The sequence below is a fragment of the Trichoderma asperellum genome, chromosome 1, assembly GCF_020647865.1.
Source record: "Trichoderma asperellum chromosome 1, complete sequence".
NCBI classification, from domain to species: Eukaryota; Fungi; Ascomycota; class Sordariomycetes; order Hypocreales; family Hypocreaceae; genus Trichoderma; species Trichoderma asperellum.
Genome location: NC_089415.1, coordinates 6,590,562 through 6,611,786, shown reverse-complemented (window position 1 = coordinate 6,611,786; position 21,225 = coordinate 6,590,562). Strand labels below are relative to the sequence as shown.

Below are 21,225 nucleotides of genomic sequence, written 5' to 3'. Positions count from 1 at the left end.
GGCTTAGTATAAGGCTTGTCGCTTGCTGGTTGAGATATGGAGAGTTGGGATCTTGTTTGTCGATTGCTGTTTTTTTTTTTTCCCTTGATTGGATATTCCAGACAGAAGCAAGGGCCATTTAATCAATCAGCCAGCCAACTGCCATGCGGCGAAACAGGCACCGCCGAGAAGAAGCCAGCCGGGCCAGAAGATGATGAGAAACATGGCGTTTCCGCAGCCCAAGATGAAGACGGCAAATTCGTAAAAGATCCTGGCGCGGATTTTCTGCACGCTTCTGGAGTCCCAGATGTCGGAAATGGCTTTGGTGGACATGGCGAATGCGTGCTTGAGAACGAATGCGGAGGCGATAAAGGCATAGAAGAGGATATGTTTGCAGGCATATGAGGTTGCTGCGAGAAGAGCGTAGGAAATGAAGTAAGATTGCAGGCATATAAGTAAGGAAACGTTTAGAAAACGATGATGTAATTGAAGCGAAAGAGCAAACACCCTGCCAAGGCCGACGATCAGAGCTGAGTGGGGCCGAAGAGCAACTGTGGGCTCGAGCCGGGATGCCGTGAGGAGCGTGACTTTGTCCATTATTATTGATGTCAGAGGTACGGAAGGGACGCTGACGAGGAGAATGTTGGCGAAGGGAGAGAAGGGAGTTCAATTCAATAGCATGGACATGAGCGCTCTCGATCGGGCGGCAGCATGAAAGAGATGCCTGGTGGGTGTTGTTTATGTTTATATGAATAGCCGCCACCGTCAGCCATGCCGCCGTTGCTATCGAGATTAATAAATTGCCTCCCCAGTTTATCAACAGATGTCTTGCAACCCAAAAGTATAATTCTGAGCGCCCGAGCCAACCAGCGCTCGTCAATCAAGCAGATGCTGGCCGCCAAGGTCCGATTTCTCGCGACACAAAGATAAGCGCCTGCGAGAGCGAGACACGCCTAATTTTGCACATTTTCTCTTTCTTGCACCTCACTCGTTGCTGTGCTGTGCTAATAATCTGCATTGGCATGCTGGCGAGATGAATAAACCGCTCATGGGCGGATGGGTGGAATGGATTGTCGGAGATACTTTGTGAGGCCCACGTGGGGTGTGGTTCGGTGAATGGTGGAGGTCGCCTCGCACAGCCTTATCTCGATTGCGTGATGAGTGAAGGTATGTATGGATAGATAGATAGATAGGTTGATGGTCGTTTTGATATCCGAGTATCAAGTTAATTTGATGGAATATTTGCATCTGTAAACATATATTCGACGAGTTGAATTTCTGAGGAGTAAGTACATGTATCATGAGGGTGAAGCCGAAACAGCGAGACATGCAGACTAGAGAGAGAGAGGCTGCCTCGCTAACGCACGACATTAAGCGCCTGGGGAATGAGCTGCATTTTCGCCCAGCGGAGAGACCCTGCGTGCATAAATCGGATTTATCCAGACAAAGCCAAAACAGGCGCGCCGTTTCCCATGCGGCAAGTCTCATTTGGCATTGGCAAAGAAAGAGAGGCGATCTTGCTATTAGCCTGTTGGAGGCGTGGAGGACCCCACGTGTTCGCCGCCGTCTGCTAGACCACAGGAGTGGTGGACAAGGACAATAATTTCTAGTGAGGATATGCAGGTAAAAAGGCTAGAAAGGGTAATTTGCTCGGTGAATAGGTAGTTTGATATGATCAGCGATGTTGGATCCTGTATTTTCCACGCTTTGTATGAATTTAGATTTCTCGAAGGCGATGCTGGGTACATACAGGTGCCTAATTACATGTACCATCCGGTGTAAAAAGCTTGAATTGACTTGTACTCGATAAATATGTATACATTCTCCATGTTTGAAACTACTAAACTAGGTATATTCGCCTCTTCATGATAAAGAATCTAGCAATTTGCGTCAAACTGCATCGTTAAAATACATGTCCTCCTCCGTCCACAACAACGTCTGCCCCATTCATATAAGTCCCGGCCCTGCTCAGCATCATCACCACCACCCCAGCCAACTCCTCCGGCAAGCCCATCCTGCCAGACGGATTTCTCTCATTCCAAATCTTCCTCGCTGCCGCCAGCCCTTCACCCTCATTTAGCACCGTATCCATGTACCCAGGGCTGATGCTGTTGACCGTGATGCCGTACCTCGCCCACTCCGCCGCCAGCGAATTCTTGAGCATCAGCAGCGCCCCCTTGCTCACGTTATACGCGACCTGCGGCTGTGGGAAATTCACTCTGTGCGCCGATATAGATGCCGTGAAGATGATTCGCCCGCCGTTCCCCTGAGCGACCATTTGCCGTGCTGCGGCTTGAGCGCAGATGAAAGCCCCCGTGGTGTTGACATCGAGCACCTTGCGCCACTGGCTGATGGGCATGTCTAATGCGTGGGCACACCCGACGATGCCAGCAAGACATACCAACATGTCTACCGAGCCTAACAACTGAACCGTCTCCGCAATAGCTGCAGCAACGGCTCCCTCGTCTGTGACATCAACCTCTTGCGCCGTGATCTTGGCCGCGGGGAACTCCCGCCGCAGCGACTGTACGACGTCCCGCGATGCGCCAATGTTGAGGTCAAACAGCATCAGCCCGGACAGGCCATGCTGGAGCATTGCCCTCGACACGACCGTGCCAATGGCGCCGGTTCCGCCCGTCACGATGGCGTTGCCGGCGATGCTGAAGCGGCCGGCGGCCGAGTCTCGGGCCGCGGGGTGGAGAGAGTCGACGCGGGCTTCCAAGTCGGCGTTGCGGCCTGGCGCGAGGGCCATTTCCGGGAGGATGCGCTTGGTGAGGTTGCTGCGGTCATTGGCGTGGGAGCTGTTGCTGGCCATGATGGAGTATTTCTATTTGCTTTTTCATAGACTATATGTACATGTACCTAGGCATGAATGTCCAGAGGGATGTGATGGTTTTGTTGTACTGTAGTTGATTTGCGGGGGTCGCATGTAGATGGGGTGGGTATGTGCAGATCAGATTCAGCCAAAAATGGAGGGGAGACTTTATGTAGCGATATACATCTTGAGTTTCATCCACCTACCTGTCTAATCCTTTTCAAAATAAATGCAATAGCACGTATAAAGCCACATGTGGATGTATGCTAAATCGAATTACTACCTATGTATAAGCGAATTGCAATGACTCAAGAGGTATACGCTCCAGTCCCTTGTAGCATTCAGCAGAGGTCGCGCTGCTGGCAGCTTCTTCGGTGCGCGATAGCCAACTTACAGCGCATCTGCGCCAACCTTCAATGTGATATAAGATGCTGCACGTGTTTCCCGACAAACTCTCAGCTTGATATCGCCGAGTCCAGTCTGTTGGGTACATGCAGTGACTGGATCACGGAACATTCCACAAGCAAAAGCAAAACTCAAAGTACTAATTAGATTTCTATTTTCTGTCCTAGATCGATTACGCCAATTAATTTACCTCAAATATCCGTCCTTGTTTTATCCCATATACTTGGCATACTTCATAAACTCCTCGTCCTCCTTCAGTCTCTCCAGTTCCTCAGGGAACGTGCCAAACAGGAACTCAATGCCACCGTCCTTGCGATAAGGCAGGATGACGCACATTCTGAATCCCGTGTTGAAGCCGTCATGTACAATTCGCACCGCCTCTGCCTGTCCGCCGGCTTCAAAGAACTCACCGCCAAATGCCACGTCGTTGGCTGGGAACAGCATCATGTTGGTTATCATGGCGTCGAGTCCGTCGAGGCGCATGAATGCGTACCGCAAGTCAGTGTAGTCCGGAACTCCCTCCAACAAGCCAAAGGCGTCGTTGACGACTGACGGGTTCACTCCCGAGGCTGCCTCGCGGATAAGCAAGGAGATGCGGCCGATACTCGTCTTGGGCGAGCAGAGCTCATCCACAGGCAAGGAAGATCGCGTGACAACGAGCATATTGCCCATGTACGATGATGGCAGCAGAGGATTGAAATAGGGCCGGGCATCTACAACTAGCTCCAAAGTGGACTCGTCTTCAGGGCCGATGATTTCGCCATGGCACTCCTTTGCAGCGCGGTGCCGTGCCCTGATCATGGCTCGCCAGTATAGAGCATGTAGGATATCACTGTCGGTAAGGTTGATTCCCTTCATCTCTGGATCGGCAGCAACGTCTTTTCTAAGCTGCTCCAGGCTCTCGGGTGAGACGGAGAACATGCTGCTATTCAAGTCACGCGGTTGCTTTCCAGGGCCAGGGAAGCCAGCAGGCACTGGCTTGAAACTCTGGACTTTCAAACCGCTCACTCCCTTGCTGAGCTCTCCAGTTGGTTCGAACCCGAGATAATCCCACGTGGCAGGATCGACCTCTCGAGCCGGCTGGTCACGCCGTCTCTCTTCCCACAGGGTTCGCGGCAGACTGTGGTTCATGCTGTCGGCGTCCAGCCAGTTGCAGTCCGCCGACTTGTCTCCCTCCACATACCTGCAGCATTCTGCCCAGGCCAAGAGAAGAGTCACCATGCCTACTCCATCCATTGCGGGATGCAACGTTCCAAGGTCAAAAGACAGCCGCCCTCTACAAAGTTGGCCTGCGCAACCACAATGTCTGAGGGGAGCGTGGCGAACCATGGGGCATCCAAGAGCTGATCGGCCTTGACTGCGGAGGCAAGAAATCCGTCCTTGCGCAAATCTTGGAAAGAGGGAAGCACTTTTGACAGGTCGTTGTACTTTAACTGTCTTGGAGATGAGCTGTGTCCATTGGTATGACCGTTAGTGTAGCCATTGGTGTGGCCATTGGTATGGCCATTGGTATGGCCGTTGGTGTGTCCGTTGGTGTGACCATTGGCGAATGGTTGCTCTGGATACTCCAACCTTAGCTGTCCCTTTTTGTAGCCAGGTTCTCGCTCTGAGCACTTTACCATCTTGGTGTCGAGCACTGGTAAAAGACTAATCAAACGGGCGAAACCCTGCTGCAGTCTTGAGAAGGCTTGATCAAAGCTCACTCCGGGCCGGAGTGGGATGTACATGTTGAGCTTTATGTATAGACCGGGATTTAACAGATCAACGCCGTTCATCTTGAGCGCCTGCGGCGATTTGTACTTGCTCAAAAGCTCCTTCATCTTGTTCAACTTTTCAGCAGATTTGGAGTTTGAGCCGCCTGCAAGTGTCTGGCTGGCAAGGTCTTTCAGGCAGGCAGAGAATTGAGCAATGGTGGGATAAGCGTACAGATGCCTAGGAGCAAGTCGATCCTTCAAGCCCATAGCAGCCTGGACGGAGCGTACAGCCCGGTAGGCGACAAGAGAATCCAATCCCAGATGGAAGAAGTCTGCGTCGTCTGGGATGCCCTTGAATGCCGATGACAGCGAGACAAAGATTTCTCGCACCGCAGCTGTGATGGATTCGATTGACGTTGTGTCAACTTGGATGTTGGAAGCCTCGGCATCCACCTCCTCTGACCGCGACTCGTAAAACCGGTCAATGTAGTCGGCGTACAGTTCCAGCGTTGCTCGTCGCTTGATTGTTCCCTTGTCAGTACGGATGAATGGTTTGTCCGCTTCAGCAAACATGATGTACTCTCTATGAAGCTGATCCTTGTGTAGAGACATGGCATTTGCCTTCTTTACAGTTTCCCAGATGCTATCATAGAGCTCGTCACTCGCTGCCGAGCGGTCTTTCAACTCAATGAGCAAAGCAGCCTGGTTCTTTCCTGTTCCGACCTGGAGAACGGTTAGTCACAAAGCCGATATTTGGTTTGCTCATATCAAGCAGCGGTGTTATAAGACTTACGATGAGGGCACCTTCGATGGCGGTGTGCGTGGTGACAAAGGCTTCCGTGTCTAGCGGGGAGATTTTGTATCCATTGCTCAAAACGACAATATCATCACTCCTTCCCTTGTAGGCCCAGTGGTCGGGCTTCGTAGGGTGCTTGACATACAAGTCCTTCAGGTTGATTTCATCCTTATCAGGGAAAGTGTGGAAGATGCCCTGGAACAGATCCCAATGCTCATTGCGGCGCACCCAGTGCTCGTATACACCGGGCTCGATCTCCTTGAACTCGAAGCCAGAGTATGGGTGGAAGGAGAAGTGAAACCAGTCTTCCCTGTCTACGACAAGGTTGCCAATGAAGAGACCTTCGGTTGTGCCTGTAAGGTTGAGCACACGAATCACCTTGTTAACCTTGGCAGCGCTGGTCGGACTAACAGGTCCTCCAGATGCGCAGATGAATTTCGAAGAGCTAAACTTGGCCAAGACGTCTGAGGTCTCACCCAGTTCATCTGTAAGAGACGGAACAAGACTCCAGATGTCAATTTTAGCATGGTCCGCCAGAGATTCCAACAGATTCATGTTGGGAATAACCCCAGCGGGTCCCAGAATGCACTGCAAATCAAAAAGCGATGGCATCAATATGTCCATAATGATTCCTGCGCCCTAGAAGTGAAATCTTGATTAGTGATAATGTTTTCAAAGGATATGAAAAGCTGTTTGAACGTACATGGCTCATGGGAAACGATGAGTAGATTCGATCTCCCTTCTTCCAGTCATTCGTCCAGGGAGCCAGTCCCTGGTCGCCCTCGACAGGCGGCAACAATCGCACGGCGTCCATGGTACCGATGAGAGCATGAGTCCAAGCGATGGGCTTTGGCAAACCTGTTGAGCCAGACGTGTGTAGGACACAGAATGGGTCGTACGCGGCCTCTTCAAAAGTCTTGTTGTAGGCATAGTGTTCTGTGCCTGCTGCATCCAAGAGCTCATCAGTCCCAGGAAGATGCAGGATTCTCATGGCACGCTGGCTGAGGAATTCTTTGACAAGAGGGCCAAATGGCTGCTCTGTGGGCTGCACCCATATGTTGCAGTCTGTGGCTTTGAGAACAGCGAGAGCACCTTCTGTACTGTTCTTTGCAGAGAGAAAGAGGGGCTATTGAAGTCGGAGAAACTCGCGTTAGCTGTGACAAACTTCCAATTTTGATGCTGTTGTTTGAGCTCACCTTGTAGCCGGCCTTGGCGCTGGCATATGTCAACAAAACATGTCGAATATCATCTACACACATAGTCAGTCTAAGATTCAGTCCTGAACAAAGTTTCGTGAGAAAAACTTACGAGGTCCGATATAACCAAGAGCCTCAAGCGTTGTGCTTTTTCCCACTTTTGACTGCAGCCACCAAGCCGTCTTGTCCACAGCTTCAGCAAACTGCTTTGCAGTGATGTGTTTCAGACCTTGAGAGATGTCTGCGGACTTTGCTATAGAGTATACGATGCGATCTGGATCAGTAGCAGCTACATTATCCAAGATCTGCGGAATGAGCCGCTTCCCGTAGTTTTCTGAGGAAGCCATATTGACAGCCTTTGACAAGAGAATTGCAACGTGCAACGGCTCTATCTCAAAAGGCGAAGGAAAACAACAGTGGCTGTCAAAAGACTAAAGCCTACATATGCATCTAATAAGTACTTTCGTCATCGAAAACAGCGGGACCGAGAGAGTCGGTCCTAGGACTGGTGGGGGGGCTATGAATTGAGCGTTGGACTTGTCAGCTCTAATCCCATGGCTGTGCTCAGTGAATCAACGAGATCCTGCCCCCATGCACGACACCCTATATGGATGTGGGTTGTTCAGCCAGCCTTGTAGGATGTTATGAAGCCTAGAAGCGTCCTGGGAGTTACCGTCTTACATCAGAGGGAGGCGGATGATGCAGGTGCAGGGTTGGGGCATAGTCACGAACGCTAATACTAGCGGTAATGAATACTAATCTCCATTTTTCCATAGGCGTTTGACTAAATCTCCGTGGTTCCTACTTGCACAAGAAAAGATAAGTCTGATTAACAAGGAATATTAATATAAAATATTACAGTATTACAATATCATGTTGCAACCCTAGGTGTGTGTTTAAAATAGACATTTATATTAGTCCATGTAGGAGGGGGAGGGACAGTGAGGAGTGTAAACAAACTGTTGGTTCTAGGTTATATATACATATAAGCTAACCCTTTAAAATATATAGAAAATTATTTTATGTAATATTTATTTTGTTTAATTTGATATGGTTGGTTATTTTTCTATATTTTTATAACAATTTACCAGTTTACATATAGTTTTTTCTGAGTATCTATTTTCCCTGCTTATACCAAAGACCTTCAGGTTATGATACCCATTATATATATACTATACACAGCACCATAGTATAAAAATATCTATATAAAAAATAATGAAACTTGAAGATTTGTGTGGCATATATGCTGTATTGTTGGGTTGCTGCTTTCCTCTCGCTTCACGAGGCTAATGATCCTACACTACCTAGTTACTGCTGCTAGATGCCTGTGGGAAAGATCAAGTAAACTAACTACTGAACATCTTTTAGCTCTCTTCATCCCCCTCCACCCCTTTGTTTCATAATACGGGATTATTGAATCCTTGCTCTTATGTAATAATTCTCTCTACCTCGCCCCTGTTAGTTCCACTTTTCTCTTACTTCACGCTTTAGCTTAATCGCACTTGTTTTCTTACCCTTGTGGTTTTTTGTCTAGTTCGTAAGGCTTTGTAAGGACGCATAATTTTTGTGAAGTGAATTAATATAATACTCCCTGTTGATTCTGGGAATGATGAAGTAGAATCACCTTGTGTCTGCCATGCACAGCGCTGGAAGTTGTGCCATTGTAAGTCTCCAAATGACTGTTGTGTCGAAGCGAGGGACGTGTGCATACACATGTGATTCTGTCTCTCTTGGCTTTTTCCCTTGTTTAGTTAATTGCTAGGATTCTTATTTATAAGTAACTCCGCTTTGCTGGAAAAAATGGCTCTTACCATCCGAGGGCAAAGCTGAGCTGACGGAAAAGGTGAGGCTAGTCAAAGGGCTTAGCGCGTTCTAGGGTCATAGCCACTATGGGGTAGCGGTCCGAAGGATCGGGCCTAGCGCAATTCTAGCGCGCGCGCCAAGGTGGGAGGTATAAAAAGTACTGGAGGTTATATACACGCCATGTACACCAGGGTGGTTGTAACGGAGGCAAGAAGTCCTGTGAGAAAAAGCTGTATCAAAATCCACTTTGTACATAGTAAATAATTGTAAATGGGTATATAAATAAAATCAGTCCAGTCTATTTTGAGTAATAAATATCAAACATGTACCGAATGCAAAGGAAAGAAAAAAATGCCATCATTTTTTTCTTGTCTCGTGAGAAACTAGTTTGGGATGGAGCTTCAATACATGTTACCTCTTTGTCTAAGCCCCTATCGAGACCCCAGCAATTGCCTGTATAGCGATGACTACATGTACATCGTATACACTGATCAATGCCGGTGATCATCTGTCTATAAAGTTGCTTCAAAATCTCTCGAAAATCCAACAACAACTACTCTCTAATCCATAGCTTTCTCAAGCACTTCATTTCTTTCCCTTCTTGGATACCCTTTCATAGCAACTTCTATCTTTACACAATGGAGACTCTTACCTCAGTTCCTGCCTTCACTTCCCTGGAGAGCACTGAGCTCGCCCAGGCTACTCAGGAAGCCACTGAGATCTCCAGACAGATCTTGGCCATCATCTTCGAGTATGCCCTTAACAAATTCGACGACAGCATGGACAGACTCGGAGCTGGTATCCCCAAGTTCCTTTCTGTCATTGATCAGTTCGTCATGGCCAAGAAGCAAGTACTGATGTGCCTGCCTGCCTTCCCCTTCAAGTCTGCCAACAAGCAGTACAAGGTCCTGGGCGTTTTGCCTGACAAGGCAGAGGAGATTGCCGTCGAGCGCCTCAACACCATGTGTGTTCGTATTGGCAAGATCTACGCCCCTGGTGCCAAGCTGACCATCATCTCTGATGGTCTCGTATACAATGACCTGCTGAGCATTCCTGACCGACACACCTGGGCTTACGGCGAGGCTCTCCGCGCCATGGTCCTCCAGAAGGGCTTCACTCAAATCGACTTCTCTCGCATCAAGGATCTGGTCGACTTCCCTCTCCCAGATCAGCTGGATGAGATCAAGTATGTGGCCAATGCCACCAACTTCCGACGCGTCCTTTTGAACAAGTATGGCAAGGAGGACCACGACATTGATAGCGAGATTGCGGAGAAGCCCGATACTCTCATGACCTACCGCGGATACTGCAGATTCCTCGAGTCTGATTTGCAATACATTTTCCCTCTGCAAGCTGGAAGAACCAGCAATGGATACAAGAGGAGCGTCAAGTTCCTTGCCAAGGAGATGTTGCTGCGAGGATATGTACGTTTTCACCACTTCTCATAAAAAGTTTTTATAGTTACTGACCAAGAATCTCTTCACAGGCCTTTGCTGGTGCCGTCAAGAACGCCTTCCCCGACCACCTGCGTCTCTCCATCCACCAGTCTACTGGTGAGCACAAGCTGTCCATGGCTCTCCTCAACTCCAAGACCGGCTTCACAACCCCTTGGCACTGCTCAGTCGCGCTGATGGCCGACGGCGAGTGGGAGAGCGCCCCCATGGGATACTACAAGAACGACCCCACCATGGAGATAGTCGAGGAGGATGGTCGCCCCAGCTATTTCAGGCAGAAGACTGAGGTGAAGGAGGAGGCTAGCAACTAGTGTGTTTTTCTTGTTTATTTTTTTACAAAAAAGTGATGTCGTTTAGACTAGAAGCGCTCGCGACAAGGCATAGGCATACGGAGTATATAGAATGCAATAATCGAATTTTATGATTTTTTTTTATTAATTAATTAGACGCTCTGTCTTTGTGAAGTATTGTGCTAGAATACAGGTACAGGATGGGCTACGAAATTACTCTTAAGCGTTTCGCCTCAGAGAGTGGTCTAATCTAGGGTGAATTTATCTGAAAGGCTTATGTCCTATGCCGCAACCTTCACAAGTTAAGCTGTGATGATCACAACCGTTTTATTAAAAAAGGAAATTCGTCTTACAATTAATTTTGGGTATATTCCAAAGTTTACGTGGCATACCAAGGACATGGCAGATAAGTTTATGCTGTATTCCTTCTTCAACCTGATAGTAGATGTCCACATATAATAACCAGCTCGTTTATTAGATAGCCTGATATTGATATATCTAGAATGGTGCCATTGTAGTGTTTTTCTCAAGATAGTATTACGTTTGTTTCATTGCTCTCAGTATGGTACGACGTGGCGCAAAGCATTGACATGATTGTGAAACGAAATATGGAGATACCCCTACCGAGTTTTACAAGGTGTTCCTTTGCAGCGTTTCACTGCAGCGTCTCATTTTGGAGAGTGGTTCGATTGGTTCTGCCAAGTCAGGTAAGCATCTTGTTTCCATTTGGAAGTTCTGTAACCAAGAACTTGGTAAGCAAGATATACGACGATTCAATGCAACTGTAACATTGGGGATGTTCATCTTGGCGACATGAATGAAACAGCACAGACTAGATACCACACGGCGGAAGATACAGTCTCGCATAAAGTCGATTATAACACCACGACTACTAGGTCTCATTTACTATGTACAATAACAAGGCAACGGTAACTGAATTGTCTCTATGTACGGATACATATTCTAGTTGGCAAAGTCTGTGCTTCGTGCCAGTGTCTCTAGCGCCCGGATCTCAGCCAAGCTAGCCTCCTTGCCCTTGAGAGCATCAAAGGCATCGCTTCCCAAGGGCACCCTCAAAAGCTTGCCATAGCCCTGGGCTGCAAGATCCTTGGCCATGCCAGTGCCGTCGATGGTTTCAACAATTCTCTTAGCGGCAAGGGCTGGGTCTCCAGGCTGCTTACCAGCAATGCCGTCCAGGAATGAGACGGTGCTATCGACGGACCCGCCGACGTATGCCTCGTCTAGGCCGCTCTTTGGCTTGACGGCTGCATGCAGGAACCGGGTTCTAAAGATGCCTAGATCAATCAGGACCACGCGAACCTTTGCTGGACCAACCTCGAGGGCCAAGGTCTCGCTTAGGGCCTCGACAGCTGCCTTGGAGGCGCCGTAAGCAGAGCATGCAGGAAAGTGTCCGTAGCAGACGAGGCTGCCTATATTGACAATAGTGGCTCCGCCGTTTTCCGCAAGGGAGCGGAAGTGTGGCAATGCTCCCTTGATGCAGCGCATGGTGCCAAAGGCATTGGTATCTACCTGAGCAATGAACTCGTCCTCACTAGCATAGACGATCAGTAAGACGGGTATTTAGTAAGGATGGACAGAAATACGAGACGCAACGTACTCTGTGTTTTCAAGACTGCCGAGAATGCCGTATCCGGCACAGTTGATCAACACATCAACCCCGGCGTCCTTGACTATCCTGGCTACCGACTCCTTGGTGTCGGCGCGGGTTACATCAAGCTCGACCCATTTGCCCCCTAATTCCTGCACTTGAGGATGCTGCTTGGCGGCCTCGGCGGGATTGCGAGCACCAGCAGCGACCACGTGGCCTTGCTTGAGGGCCTCGAGGGCAATCTCGAGACCGAGGCCGGATGAAGCTCCGGTAATGAGGAAAGAGTGGCGGGACATGATGCAAAGGCGGGAAGATACAGTAGACTGGAAATTGGGTTAGGAAGTGCTTGCAAGGCGTTGCTATAGAGAAAAAAAAACTTGCGACGGCATCAAAAGAGGTTAAGTATCTGCTAGTTGCTAGTGACGCCCCCGGGCTCGGTCGTAAGCCGCGTTTTCGAAACAGAGACTAGACAATAGACGTGTGCGGGATCTGGAATATCTGATAGGCAGCAGCAGCGGCACAGGAATCGCCCCCAAGCGGCTGAGGTGCCATGAGGAGGATTGCAGTGGTGGATGGTTCATTCATCAAACAAAACTTGCATATGCTTATATGCACACGCCCACAAGCACATGCTGTATTTTGTTAGCTTGGTAAAAGTGCTCGCTGACCCGGTTTTGCCAGGCTGAAAGGAGTATACCCTTGCATGCGTTGTATGTATGTTTTTCTGCAACAGGGAATATAATTGTATTATTTTGTGCTATAATGGTAGTTTCCCCCCCAAAAAAAAACTACAAGAATAGTAATATTATTACAGCTACTAAACCAATAACGATTCCCTTTGTAGTTAAAATAATCTTCTACCTTTATATCGCTTACCTATTACTATATTGAATACCCAATAGCCTATCGGTAACTGCATATAACGTGGCTGCAAATGACAGACACCGAGCCCGCCCCAGCCATGAGGCTAACGCCCGGAAGGGGTGGCTAATCAGAGATCCAGAACCCCGGTAAAATGTGCTCACTCACCGCCTGGGTGGGTCTCTCTTAGCTGCCTGTGCCGTCCAATCGGCGGCTGTGCCAGAAACAAGCATGTGCGCCGTCGTACTTGCCTGCTTGCGCTTCTGGGGCAGCCCATGCCAGCACTCCCATACGGACCTGAGCCCAAGCCGATGGTATTTTCGTTTCCGTGCGTCAGATCGGCACCATGAATTTTTTTTTCTTGAGTTTTTTTTTTGTGCGGCAAACGAGGCGTAATGCTGCAAGCTGAGCGCGGCATTCAGGTGAACGTGACCGTGGGGAATGCTGCGTGAAAAGATGGATTTGGAAGGACGAGGCATATGAAGGGGTGGGGGGTGTGCGAAGTGAAACTGATAAGGACAGCCTGTGCTATTAGAAATGGATTGATCTGCAGAAAGGGTATAATATAGTGGTATTGTAATAATATAACTATACGAATATATTATTTATGCAGTTAATGACATCTTGGATATTATTCTTTTCTAAGTTCTTATTGGTGTATTAAATATAGTATAAGCTAATATATATATATATTTAATAATAAAGTAATAAAATAATATTAAAATAATAATAATTATAATAATAATAATAATTATAATAATAATAATAATAATAATAATAATAATACTAAAATATTAGTAATTTTTTTCAACTAGTAAATAAAACAAAAAAGTAATAATTTTATTTCCTATTTATCAACAGAGAGAAAGGTACCTTTAATCTACTGGAACAAGAACGAAAGAAAAGCCCAGCGTTGTTTGAATGAGTCATAATACAAGCAGGCTTTCAGCAAACCAAGTGCAAACAATAGGTACCTTTGAGCGAAAAATCACGGAAAAGCTACTACATACAACCTCGGCCGCGCGTGCACGATTTGTGTTTCTAGACGTTACATCCATCCTAGCCCACAGAACTAGAACAGCGATCGCCAGCCACTAGAAGTGGGAACTAAAGGGTAGCACTGGCACAGCCGAAGGTTACCTCAACGTCAGCCCTAGCTGTGGGGGCGGGGGTTGTCAAGTTTATTCGGCGCTACCCTGGGCTGCCCCCTGTTTAACTGCTTCAGGCCTCTGGCATCCCTGCAACCACCACTTTGGCCTAGGCATCGCATGTCTTAGACTGTCACTGTGAATAACCATTAAGCTCTTTTCAACTGTAGTCTGGCACTATCTCTGCTCCTGCATAATCTTAGATTCATACATCCCTACATGTCAGACTCAGATCCTGCCTAGACGTTATTATTATTACCATTACTATTATTATTATTACTTTATCATTATTATTCAATTGTTGCTCTCAACCGGGTGCCATTGCCATTTCTGGTGCAAGGATTCTATTGCCCCTTTCGTATAATGTTTTCCACCTCCCTGTAAGCCTCGATCCTATCTCAGTCTCAGCTTCATCACTGGACCACAATTGCGAATGAGACACTGCCCATTCGCCCGCAGCCTAGGAGATATCCACTTTCTATATCATCTTGGACGCAATCATGTCAGCTCCTCGCTCCTGTTGGAGGAATATTATTGCCCGTTATTATTAGAACGTGATAGTCGACATCCACCCCCTTTGGAGGTTTCCAACGCCCCGCCCACGCGCATTTACGGAAGACTCTGCAGCCGGCAACTCAATCCCTTCTTCACATGACTGCAACTAGTTGTGAGGGCTTAGCTGTATTGTCTCCAGTCATTGGGTACATGTAATATCATCCAGCCAGCCACTTTGCCCACCCTGGAAGTTGCCCAGACCAACTAGAGCCATCGTCTGTCTCAACTAGACTCTCGGTAACTTGGCAGCACATCGCGGGCGGGCTGACGCAAGAAGCCGCCATGGTTTGCCAATGCCACGCGGGCTAGAGCCGCGCCAACCAACAACCAACAGCTTCGGCTCTGTAATCGCACACGGCAAATAATTTACAAATTCCCCGAAAAATAGATCACTATCTGCGGAAGATTCTGCACATGACGCTACAATATATTCGCCTCTAGCCTGGAAATACTATTTTTTTTTTTTCGCCCTCGTGCATATAGCGTCAGACAAGATAGACACATGTCAGCCTCGACCCTGTGCGAACCTGCCCCAACACACCTCCTTACCACTATAACCACTCTATAATCTGATTATGTGGTGATTATGTATTCTAGAATAAGATGGACTCTCACAAGGGGGGGTTATGGGCGAGTCTTACGTCTGACGCAGACACATGGGCCCTTCTTGATGATAGGCACTAGTGGGCGCAGGCACAGCCGGCTTAGCATGCCTTGTTGAGAACTTTTGCGTAATTATCTAGAGTAAATTCGACATTTCACGCGTTCAGGGTCCTCTTAGCATACTTACTAGGTATCCAACGTGTCTGAATCAACGCAGTTGTCTCTCTCTGCAACCACTCTCTCAGCACCACTTCCTAAGCTTTTGTCACACAATTTTACTATTCTTCTCTCAAAAGACACTGGTGAAACACCAAAACTTTACACAAAATAAGTAACACATACACAAAGACACAATCTCATAATGGAAGACTTCAGAGACCCTCTCGGCGGAGAATACGCAACCGTCATCCTCACCGGCAGCACAGGCTCCATCGGCTCATACCTGCTCGATGCCCTTCTAGACCAGTGGCACGTCCGCAAGATCTACTGCCTCAACCGCGCCGAAGATGGCGAGGCCGCTCAGACAAAGGCCAGCGGCTCGCGGGGTCTGGACACGGACTGGATCGAGCCGAGAATCGAGTTTCTGCGCGCAGACCTGTCGCAGCCGGATCTTGGCCTGAACCCAATAAAGTATGATGAGATGCTTGAGAGGACGACACATATTATTCGTAAGTTTTTAACATACACCTCATTGAGTTGAAGGGGGCACACACACACAAAAAAAGAAAAAAAAAAAGGTTGTTACAATTGGTGGCTAATCTGCTTGTGTTACAGACTCTCAATGGCCAGTCAACTTCAACTGGGACCTCTCAACTTTCGAACCACACATCCAAGGCGTGAGGCGTCTGCTGGACTTTTCCCACGCCAGCCCCAAGAAAGCCCAGCTATTGTTCCTCTCAACTACCGGCAGCGTCAGCCATCTCTCGTCCTCCAAGCCTGTTCCAGAGCGCCCCTGCGATGTCCTGTCGCCAGATCTCAACGGCTACAACGCATCAAAGCTCATCAGCGAGCTGATTATCGAAGATGAGGTCAGGTCGACTGGTGAGGGCAACGCCGCCATCTGCCGCGTGGGACAAGTCTCAGGGCCGGTGGAGAAGGAAGGCGGCGTGTGGAACAAGCAGGAATGGGTTCCAACCGTAAGTTTAACTTCCCCATGGTCTTGGAGAGAGAGAAAAAAAGCATCAAGATGGGCTAATATTATATGTATCTGTAGATGATTGCCTCTTCAAAGCGCATTGGTTTCCTCCCGTCGGACCTCGGAGCTCTGGACAGCATCTCCTGGATCCCAGTCGACATCCTCGCCGATGTCATCCTGGAACTTGCAGGTATCATCCAGAAGCCAGAAGAGTTGCCAAGCGGCAAGTCAGTCAACGGCGTAAACAAACAGTCAGAATACAAGAGCCACGCCACCGTTTATCACGCAACCAACCCTCACTCCATCCCTTGGGCAGACTTAGTCCCCACAGTCGCAGACGCACTGCACATCCCATCAGACAAGATTGTGCCGTGGGCGGAATGGGTCAGCGCGCTGCGTTCTTCAGCGGAGGGCAATGAAGATCCAGAGGCGAACACCGGCCTTAAGCTACTAGATTACTTTGAGTCTCTTGGCGGCGTGGAAGACGGCCAGGGTGTCATGCCAACTCTTGCGACAGAGTTGTCAAAGCGCCAGAGTGAGACTCTGGCGTCTCTGGATCCAGTGGGACCAGAATGGATGAAGCTGTGGTTGAAGCAGTGGGCGTTGTAAAAAATGGTGTTGATGACGTGGATCTGTGATTTTAATAGTATTAGATATAGTTTCCTTTAAATAGTTAAAATAGACAAATACATTTACGTCTTACATCACAGTTTGCTGTGCGTACCAAGTAGTTACATGTAAAGTGCGAATTCACGAATGGGATCACATTGCAATTATGTTGGCTACCTCCTCCATTAGAGGCATATGCGTCTACATGTCCTCCTCAGTTCTCAGTGCATCGTAAAGCGCCTCTTCATCAGACTTGGCACTCTGTGGAAGAAATTTAAACATGAAGATGGCGACGGCGCTGGCAATGGCACAGCATGTGGTCGCCAAATAGGGCAATCCCATCCAAAACCCGCCAAGCGCGATTCCTTTGCTTAGCAGCCAACCTAGTGCGGGCGTGCCGATCAGGCCAACCATTGTTTCTACAGATGCAATTGCCGTGTTGACCGTTGCCAGGGCATGTGCCTCCACTTGTGAGGCGAGTATAGCCCGAACTTGCGGCAGCAGGCCGTTGCCGAAGCCAAGAGCGATTAGAGAGATGGCCAGCAGCCAGGGTGTTGCCGAGACTACTGTGAGCGCGTTGCCTATTACGACGCAGATGATAGACCCACGAGCAAAGTAAAGGTCCCTTGTCAAAATGTCAAGATGCATGCGCCTGTTGATGACCCAGGTGATGGCGGGCAAGACGACAAGCAGCACGATGACTGAAGTGATCTTGGGGATGGTCATAAAGTACGTTGCCTGCGACCAATGATTAGGGTCTGACACTCACTGATAAAATTAGGTTAAGGGGGGGGGGGCTCACCTTGGACCAGTCCCACTCAAATCTCGCTGTCACATACTGAAGCATGTTCATTTCAAATCCAGTGTGAATGGGGGTGTAGAAAGCCAAGCCAAGAATAAGAGGGTAGAGGTTCTTGGAGTTGTGAAGCAGTTGCCAGACGCGCGAAGCATCCTTTCTTGCCGTCTCCCATGCCGTCCGAATGACGCTCTGTTTGGGTCCGAGCGGAGGGAAATGCGGCGCATGGCCGTGTGCATGCTGTCCATTGGAGCTCTGAGTGAGATGCAGAGTCTCGGGGATGAGGAGGGTCAGGGCGGTGCTTATAGCGAGAGAACCAAGACCCGTCCACATGGATAGCCAGGGGTTGATGCTCAGCATCCAACCAGCAATGGGACGGAAGATTGTGCTCAGGATAAGCATCATGGCGTGCATCTGATAGAAGAGAGTGGTTCTTTTCTCTGGCGCGATGGCGTCTGTGAGAATGGTCCAAACCATGGCGATGATGACGGAGCCGCCGCCTCCAATCAAGTTTGGAACAGCGCTTAGGACAAGATACCATATGGAAAATACTGTGGGGTTGAGCACTGCAGAGCCACAATCAGACGCTGCAACTTGAAGAGGAAACGAGTATTTCCAAACTTACAGACAATCACGGTCCAGCACGACCCGAGCAGGTTGCCCAAGAGGCCCAGGAACAGGACCAGGCGGCGGCCATAGTTGTCGGCGACGATGCCGTAGGGGATCTGCACAAGAAGAGCTACGCGCAAGTCAGTCGACGCAGCCGGAGAGTTTGATTATAGAAGCGAATTGAGACTCACGCACGAACATTGCCGCCCACATCATCCACGATCTGGACATGGCCAAGGTCCCCTGGACGTCGGCATTCTTGCAGCGGGTGTCCTCGCCCGAGAAATCACCAATCTTGTGGTCCGGGTAGTGGTCGTGGCAGGCCACATCCTCCATGATCATCTGCAGCGCCGGATCCGTGACATACATGCTCAGCTCGACCATGAAGATGAACAGCGAGCACATGATGACGACGTATCGCGCCGACACCGACGCCGCCTTGGGCACTGCCGCCGGCGATGCCAACGGATCGCCCTCGTACAGGGGCAGGTCCTCATCTCCCTCTCCATCGCTATCCGAGTCGTGGGCGGCGCCGCCATCGCGATCCAGCGACCGCTTGCGAATGCTGCTGCTTCTGCTGTCGAGCTCAATGTCGGGCTGGCCTTTGAAGGCTCGCTCCGAGGCGGCCCGCATGGTTGCTTTAGCTTGAGGGCGCCGTCTGCAGATGAGATGAGATGGTGGGTGGCTAACCAGCAGCCGGTGGCGGACAGCCCACAGTAAACGTGGCTTTGGCAAGTTTTAGCGGTCGCCGAGCGTCGACGACGTGCTGATTTGACACGGCACTTCAAAGGAGAGCAATTAAAAGAGCAATTAAAGAGCACGAGGAGGAGGAAAAGGGAAGCGCCGGCGAGCTGAGGGTGCCGAGCCGCAGTAGGGACGGCCGGCCAAATACTTCCTCCCTCCCAACGTGTGAGCAAATTCTGTGTCAGCAAGCCGCATGGTTCACACGTGGAGGCGGCGCATGCTGACCGCAGGAGGCGAGCAGGTCAATAGGGATCAATGGCGACTGGATGAAACTGCACAGCCCAGCAAAGGGTCTGGCCGGGGCCTGGACGCGCGGGCTGCGGGCGGGGCGCGATTTCCAGCAGACGGGTTCAGCGCGCGTTGCCCTGAAACTCCAGCGCAGGTTGCATGGACTGTATGGACTGTAGTATATTTTGATGTCTACATGCGTTCAATTGTCTCCACCCCCGCCGTTCGCAACCACATAGCGGGGGTTGTCACGCAGTATGGAGACTGGCAAGGCCTTATTCCTTGTCTACCAGGTAGCTAGGCACGTCAAGTAAAAAGTAATCAATGAATGATGAGAGACACACGCTGTCTACAGGGCATAATAACAAGTAGCAAACGGAAAAGAAACATGAGAACATTGAATGCTCCTGGACACATAAAGGAAGCATTGCATTTTTCACCCCTGCCTCACGACTCCTCAACGGTAACGTACGCCGTGGCGCCCGGCGTGTGGATGTCGTAAATCTCCTTTCTGAAGTTGGTCACCAGCTGCTCCACCGTGCACGTCTCGTACTTGGGAGCCTCTCCGGCCTTGAGCACCTGCGGGAGACACTCGATGACCTGGTCCAGCCAGCCGGCCATGAAGTACGCCGCACTGTAGCGGAACTTGTCTGTGGGCAGAAGGACTCGGTGCTCGGCGGCGAGGTATGTGTCGTTGGTCCAGCGAGCTGCCAAGGCTGATTAGTTCATGTCCTGCAAGCAGACACACTGTGTCTCAGCTCAGTGCAACGCGGGCGAAACTCTTACCAAACATGTTGCCCAGGTTGATGACGAAAGCATCGGGGATGGGCTCAATAGTCTCGAATTGGCCAGTCTTCTCGTTCTTGACCTGCAGTCCACCAACTACAAAATGATTAGCTGACTAGCCACACGAGCTTCAAAGCATTCCAGCAACAAGACACTTACTGCCGTCCTGGTACAGAATGGTGACAGCAGATGTATCTGCATGGGCCTCTAGGCCTACCACGTCGTCGCCTTCTTCGGGCAGAGTGGGGTGGTATCGATGGAACCGACATAGAACAGCACCTAAAGACACATGTGAGCTGAGTATGCTAAATCAGAGAGACCAATCTGCACACCTTCTGGCTGCTTGGCGAAATCGTCAAAGTATGTCTCCTCCAATCCCAGGCCCAGCGCAATGAGTCGCAGCAAGATAACAGCCAGGTTCTCCATGGCAGCAAAATACTCTTCCATTGTTTGTCTAAATCCAGGAGCATCTTCCTCCTTTAGCCAGAGGTTGCCTTCCACAATGGGTCGGTTTCTGCCGGGCATGTGGCGGCCCATGAAGAAGCCCTCTTTAGCCAATGACGAGAGTGATTCTCGGAGCTCGGGAGACTGGTAGCCTCGCATCTTGCCGTGAATCTTTCTCTTGGTCTCGTCAGGCAGGGCAAAGAATTCGGCTGTCTGCTTGATCATGCCGTCAATCTGGGACTGAGGGATGCCATGGCCGACAAGCTGGAAGAAGCCAGATGTGCGAAAGGCACGGTCAATCTCTGAGGTGATTTTGGGGATTTGGCTCTTGTCGCCTGCAAGGTAGCCAGAGATATCAATGATGGGGGCAATAGAAGTCATCTTGGAGTTTGGAGCTGAATACACGCAATACAATGCTCAAGATTGTTACTTTGGTGAGGTGAAGGAGAACGGAGAGGAATGGGGGAGAGATGCTTAGAGCAACGTAAAGGCACGTCAGAAGCAGCTCGTGCAGAATTGATATATGCCCAGTAACTTCATGTACTTGTCTCTTACACGTACCTGCGGCTGACAGCCACCAAACATACCTAGCTGAAGTTCTTGCAATCGAACCCACATCCTCTGAGCCTGCCCTCCAACTGTCAGCAGGTGTATACGTAGTCTTTT

The 21,225-nt window shown here is 49.5% G+C and overlaps 9 protein-coding genes across 10 annotated transcripts; 3 read left to right on the top strand and 6 right to left on the bottom strand.

Annotated features, from left to right (window-relative positions):
- Positions 1-36: 36 nt before the first annotated feature.
- On the top strand, positions 37-384 carry TrAFT101_002091 (uncharacterized protein; the record flags this gene model as incomplete). The annotated part of the gene is made up of 1 exon (XM_066126505.1): positions 37-384. The coding sequence occupies one exon, from the start codon at positions 37-39 to the stop codon at positions 382-384; it is 348 nt and encodes a 115-aa protein (XP_065982608.1).
- Positions 385-1,781: 1,397 nt separating this feature from the next.
- On the bottom strand, positions 1,782-2,965 carry TrAFT101_002090 (putative secondary metabolism biosynthetic enzyme). Its single transcript, XM_024907834.2, has one exon. The coding sequence runs from the start codon at positions 2,792-2,794 to the stop codon at positions 1,883-1,885; it is 912 nt and encodes a 303-aa protein (XP_024763207.1). The 5' UTR covers positions 2,795-2,965; the 3' UTR covers positions 1,782-1,882.
- A 444-nt stretch (positions 2,966-3,409) lies between these two features.
- On the bottom strand, positions 3,410-4,330 carry TrAFT101_002089 (uncharacterized protein; the record flags this gene model as incomplete). Its single annotated transcript, XM_066126504.1, has 1 exon — positions 3,410-4,330. One exon carries the CDS (start codon positions 4,328-4,330, stop codon positions 3,410-3,412), a length of 921 nt encoding a protein of 306 aa, XP_065982607.1.
- A 92-nt stretch (positions 4,331-4,422) lies between these two features.
- On the bottom strand, positions 4,423-7,232 carry TrAFT101_002088 (putative NRPS-like protein biosynthetic cluster; the record flags this gene model as incomplete). Its single annotated transcript, XM_024910938.2, has 5 exons — positions 4,423-5,616; positions 5,687-6,328; positions 6,393-6,815; positions 6,886-6,938; positions 6,998-7,232. 5 exons carry the CDS (start codon positions 7,230-7,232, stop codon positions 4,423-4,425), a joined length of 2,547 nt encoding a protein of 848 aa, XP_024763206.2.
- Positions 7,233-9,270: 2,038 nt separating this feature from the next.
- Positions 9,271-10,548, top strand: TrAFT101_002087 (uncharacterized protein). Its single transcript, XM_024901811.2, has 2 exons — positions 9,271-10,112; positions 10,175-10,548. Exons 1-2 carry the CDS (start codon positions 9,327-9,329, stop codon positions 10,451-10,453), a joined length of 1,065 nt encoding a protein of 354 aa, XP_024763205.1. The 5' UTR covers positions 9,271-9,326; the 3' UTR covers positions 10,454-10,548.
- Positions 10,549-11,278: 730 nt separating this feature from the next.
- TrAFT101_002086 (putative secondary metabolism biosynthetic enzyme) lies at positions 11,279-12,565 on the bottom strand. Its single transcript, XM_024899733.2, has 2 exons — positions 12,051-12,565; positions 11,279-11,984 (listed from the first exon to the last, which is right to left on the bottom strand). The coding sequence occupies exons 1-2, from the start codon at positions 12,335-12,337 to the stop codon at positions 11,396-11,398; spliced, it is 876 nt and encodes a 291-aa protein (XP_024763204.2). The 5' UTR covers positions 12,338-12,565; the 3' UTR covers positions 11,279-11,395.
- A 2,793-nt stretch (positions 12,566-15,358) lies between these two features.
- On the top strand, positions 15,359-17,027 carry TrAFT101_002085 (putative secondary metabolism biosynthetic enzyme). Its single transcript, XM_024905084.2, has 3 exons — positions 15,359-15,876; positions 15,983-16,344; positions 16,422-17,027. The coding sequence occupies exons 1-3, from the start codon at positions 15,570-15,572 to the stop codon at positions 16,950-16,952; spliced, it is 1,200 nt and encodes a 399-aa protein (XP_024763203.1). The 5' UTR covers positions 15,359-15,569; the 3' UTR covers positions 16,953-17,027.
- TrAFT101_002084 (uncharacterized protein) lies at positions 16,969-19,280 on the bottom strand. Its single transcript, XM_024902416.2, has 4 exons — positions 18,549-19,280; positions 18,374-18,487; positions 17,755-18,314; positions 16,969-17,690 (listed from the first exon to the last, which is right to left on the bottom strand). Exons 1-4 carry the CDS (start codon positions 18,988-18,990, stop codon positions 17,154-17,156), a joined length of 1,653 nt encoding a protein of 550 aa, XP_024763202.2. The 5' UTR covers positions 18,991-19,280; the 3' UTR covers positions 16,969-17,153.
- A 252-nt stretch (positions 19,281-19,532) lies between these two features.
- Positions 19,533-21,123, bottom strand: TrAFT101_002083 (uncharacterized protein). Of its 2 annotated transcripts, XM_024907833.2 has the most exons (4): positions 20,448-21,057; positions 20,275-20,394; positions 20,116-20,211; positions 19,533-20,036 (listed from the first exon to the last, which is right to left on the bottom strand). In XM_024907833.2, the coding sequence occupies exons 1-4, from the start codon at positions 20,938-20,940 to the stop codon at positions 19,777-19,779; spliced, it is 969 nt and encodes a 322-aa protein (XP_024763201.1). In that variant the 5' UTR covers positions 20,941-21,057; the 3' UTR covers positions 19,533-19,776. The 2 variants fall into 2 exon arrangements, with proteins under 2 accessions (XP_024763201.1, XP_065982606.1); XM_066126503.1 differs by having other exon boundaries at positions 19,533-20,211; positions 20,448-21,123.
- Positions 21,124-21,225: the final 102 nt, after the last annotated feature.